This window comes from Cervus canadensis, chromosome X (assembly GCF_019320065.1).
Source record: "Cervus canadensis isolate Bull #8, Minnesota chromosome X, ASM1932006v1, whole genome shotgun sequence".
NCBI classification, from domain to species: Eukaryota; Metazoa; Chordata; class Mammalia; order Artiodactyla; family Cervidae; genus Cervus; species Cervus canadensis.
The window spans coordinates 89,340,107-89,342,617 of record NC_057419.1 but is presented as its reverse complement, the minus strand read 5'-3'; the positions used below and the strand labels follow the sequence as shown (position 1 = coordinate 89,342,617).

The 2,511-nt window shown below is 46.2% G+C and overlaps 1 protein-coding gene across 2 annotated transcripts; it reads right to left on the bottom strand.

Annotated features, from left to right (window-relative positions):
* Nucleotides 1-325: 325 nt before the first annotated feature.
* Nucleotides 326-1,907, bottom strand: LOC122435114 (protein BEX2). 2 transcript variants are annotated; one of them, XM_043459022.1, is made up of 3 exons: nt 1,766-1,907; nt 1,298-1,383; nt 326-944 (listed from the first exon to the last, which is right to left on the bottom strand). In XM_043459022.1, the coding sequence occupies exon 3, from the start codon at nt 937-939 to the stop codon at nt 553-555; it is 387 nt and encodes a 128-aa protein (XP_043314957.1). In that variant the 5' UTR covers nt 940-944; nt 1,298-1,383; nt 1,766-1,907; the 3' UTR covers nt 326-552. The 2 variants fall into 2 exon arrangements, with proteins under 2 accessions (XP_043314957.1, XP_043314958.1); XM_043459023.1 differs by lacking the exon at nt 1,766-1,907 and adding an exon at nt 1,526-1,703.
* Nucleotides 1,908-2,511: the final 604 nt, after the last annotated feature.

The following is a 2,511-nucleotide window of genomic DNA, read 5'->3' as shown; positions in this document are numbered from 1 at the left end:
AGGTAAACACATACACTGGACCTTGTTTCACAGTCATATGAAGCAAATGTATTTCCTAATTTGTAAAGAATTCCTGGGTTTATTCATCAGGCTTAATGATTCAAATTTTATAACCAAGTCTTTATTAAGTGATTCTATGGCTCTCATAAAGTCATTAAAAATAGTTCCACATCTTCTCAAACTACAGAAATTATAAAAGGCATCAACTCATCTCACAGAAATGAGCCCCTGTATTAATCTTTTAGTATATTAATTTCAGCATTTTTCTCTTTATGAATTAGATAAGTATTAAATTTGAAATAAAAAAGAATACAGACAGAGATTGCTTTTTTAAACTGCTTTACTTACTTCACAATATATAATAAGCATCTTGCCATGCAACAGGTGAAATTATCTGTTAACAAAATCTTACAGACTGGGTCAAAACATTCAACTAGAAGCTGGTAATATGAGACCCACCATAAATGAGTGGCATCAAAAAGTTTATGGCAAAGGTACATCATGAACATGTAAGTTTAGGAAGCAAGTGTGTCTCCCTGTTAACATCAGGATTTAAGGCATAAGGCAAAACTCATCATGATGTTCATGGTGAGGGGGGTCAGTGCTAACTGCCCACAAACTGTGACTCAACTGCTTTTCCCTCAGCTTTTGCATGAGTTGTCTCATTCCTTCCCCAATCCTTTCTATATTCTCTTCTCTCATCCTTGCCTGTGGCTTTCCAAGCCTCTGAGTCAAGTCCCATCTATAATGTAGAATGGGCTGCCTAACACGGAACCGTCTGTGATTTCCTCTGGGTACACAATATTCACCAGCTCCCAAAGAGAGGGCCAAAGGCTCTCCTTTATTAGCATCTTGCTCTTTTTCATCCTTTTTTTCATTTTCTTCGTTGGCATTTTCCATGGTGATATTTTTCAGCACTTGTTCCTCTTTGGGCATCATTGCTCCTAGGAGACAAAAGACAAGAAAAGCGACTGCATTTTCGGTGGATAGATCAGCACCGAGGACAGAGGCCTTACTACAGATTTTCAGAGGTCTAGATATCATGGTTTTCTTTTTTTCTTTCTTTCAATTTTCACACCTGAAAGGCTTCGTGCGTCCTCTAGGGGGCCCCAAGTCCGAGCCCTCCCCATTCCTTCTCAGTTTTTTCCCCTCCATCCTCCTAAACCCACCATTTTCCCTACAGATTCACTCCGCAGGCCACTTCAAAGATCAAAATGGAGGTCGGGGCATGGAAAGGTTGAGAGTGGGTATGACGGAGTTCTGCACCCCCCCTACGCACAGTGTCCCCTGCACCAACCTGGGCCTATCCTTGCTGTCTCCTCCTCCTCCCGATTCCTGCTGCAAAGTGAGTTGCTGCAACACTTGACACGTAGACCCGCAGACCTAAGTGGATGGAGGGAGGGAGTACTGTCACCAAGCTCTCGGTGCCAAACCACCGCTCCTCCCCCGCCCCTGCCGCCCCCAGCGACCAGCGTCCCCCGCCCCACGGCCAGGTGCCCCATCCCCACCCCACTCCCGGGTTCACCATTGTCTTGCAGAAATTCAGGGATGATTTCCCATCGCTCTTAGTTGCTCTGCAGCCCTCCCTGGAACCCTGCCCTACCCCCAACACGCCCACCCCAGGGGGCCCTTATTTCTGTTCCCAGGAAGGCCGGGGTGTGGAAAGAACTCGCCGGGACTCTCCGCGCTGAACCCCTGCGCGGGCCTCTAGGGTTGGTTGGCCACTGCCTCCCTGGCATCAGCGCGCGAGCCCCTGGGCCTTTACCTGCTCCGCTTGCCGCGGGCCCGATGCCAGCCCGCTGAGCTCAGGGCAGCGGGGAGCTGATAACTAAACTGGAGTGACGCCTGCACCTAAGGCTGCATCGCTTTGCAGCTTGCGGTCACGTGAGGGCCCCGCCTCACAGCCGAGCTCGCCTTCTGATCCCCCCTCCCCCAACCCCCAATAGGACCCGTCCCTTCACCTCTGCATGCAAGAACCTCCCAGTCCACACAGCTGCGTGGTAGGCCCAGAGCTCAGCTCAGTCCTCTGCAATCTGATACCCATGGGTGGCCTCGCTGCCCTATCTTTGGGGTTTGACCTTCTCTAGGTACCATGGAGTGTCTACATCTCCCAACCACTCCAAGCCTTGGTATTAACTTTGGCCTTTTCTGCTTTTTTTTTTTTTTTCTCCTGTTCTCCCTAGCTATATATTGGCTTCCTACTAATTTCTCTTTATTTCCTTTTTATTTTTAAATTTTTTTCCATTTATTTTTATTAGTTTTTAAAAATCAGTATGTCTCAAAAAAAACCCTGAAAATTAGGAAATTTCATTTTTGAAAGACATGTTTCAGGCTGGGGAAGTAAAAGAGAAAAAAAAACACCCTCATTATGTTCTCTTGCACCTCACAGAAAGTATTTTCTGTGGACTCCACACAGCTTCATTTTTAGAATTTTCTAAAGTGTTTCATGGAATAAAAAAAATGGGGGAAACTTTCTAAACAAACACAGTTGGTGTTTTGAAAATGATCTGT

What these genes read in the sequence shown, in the direction of transcription:
- LOC122435114 (XM_043459022.1), bottom strand. Translation starts at nt 939, where the DNA reads ATGATGCCCAAAGAGGAACAAGTGCTGAAAAATATCACCATGGAAAAT.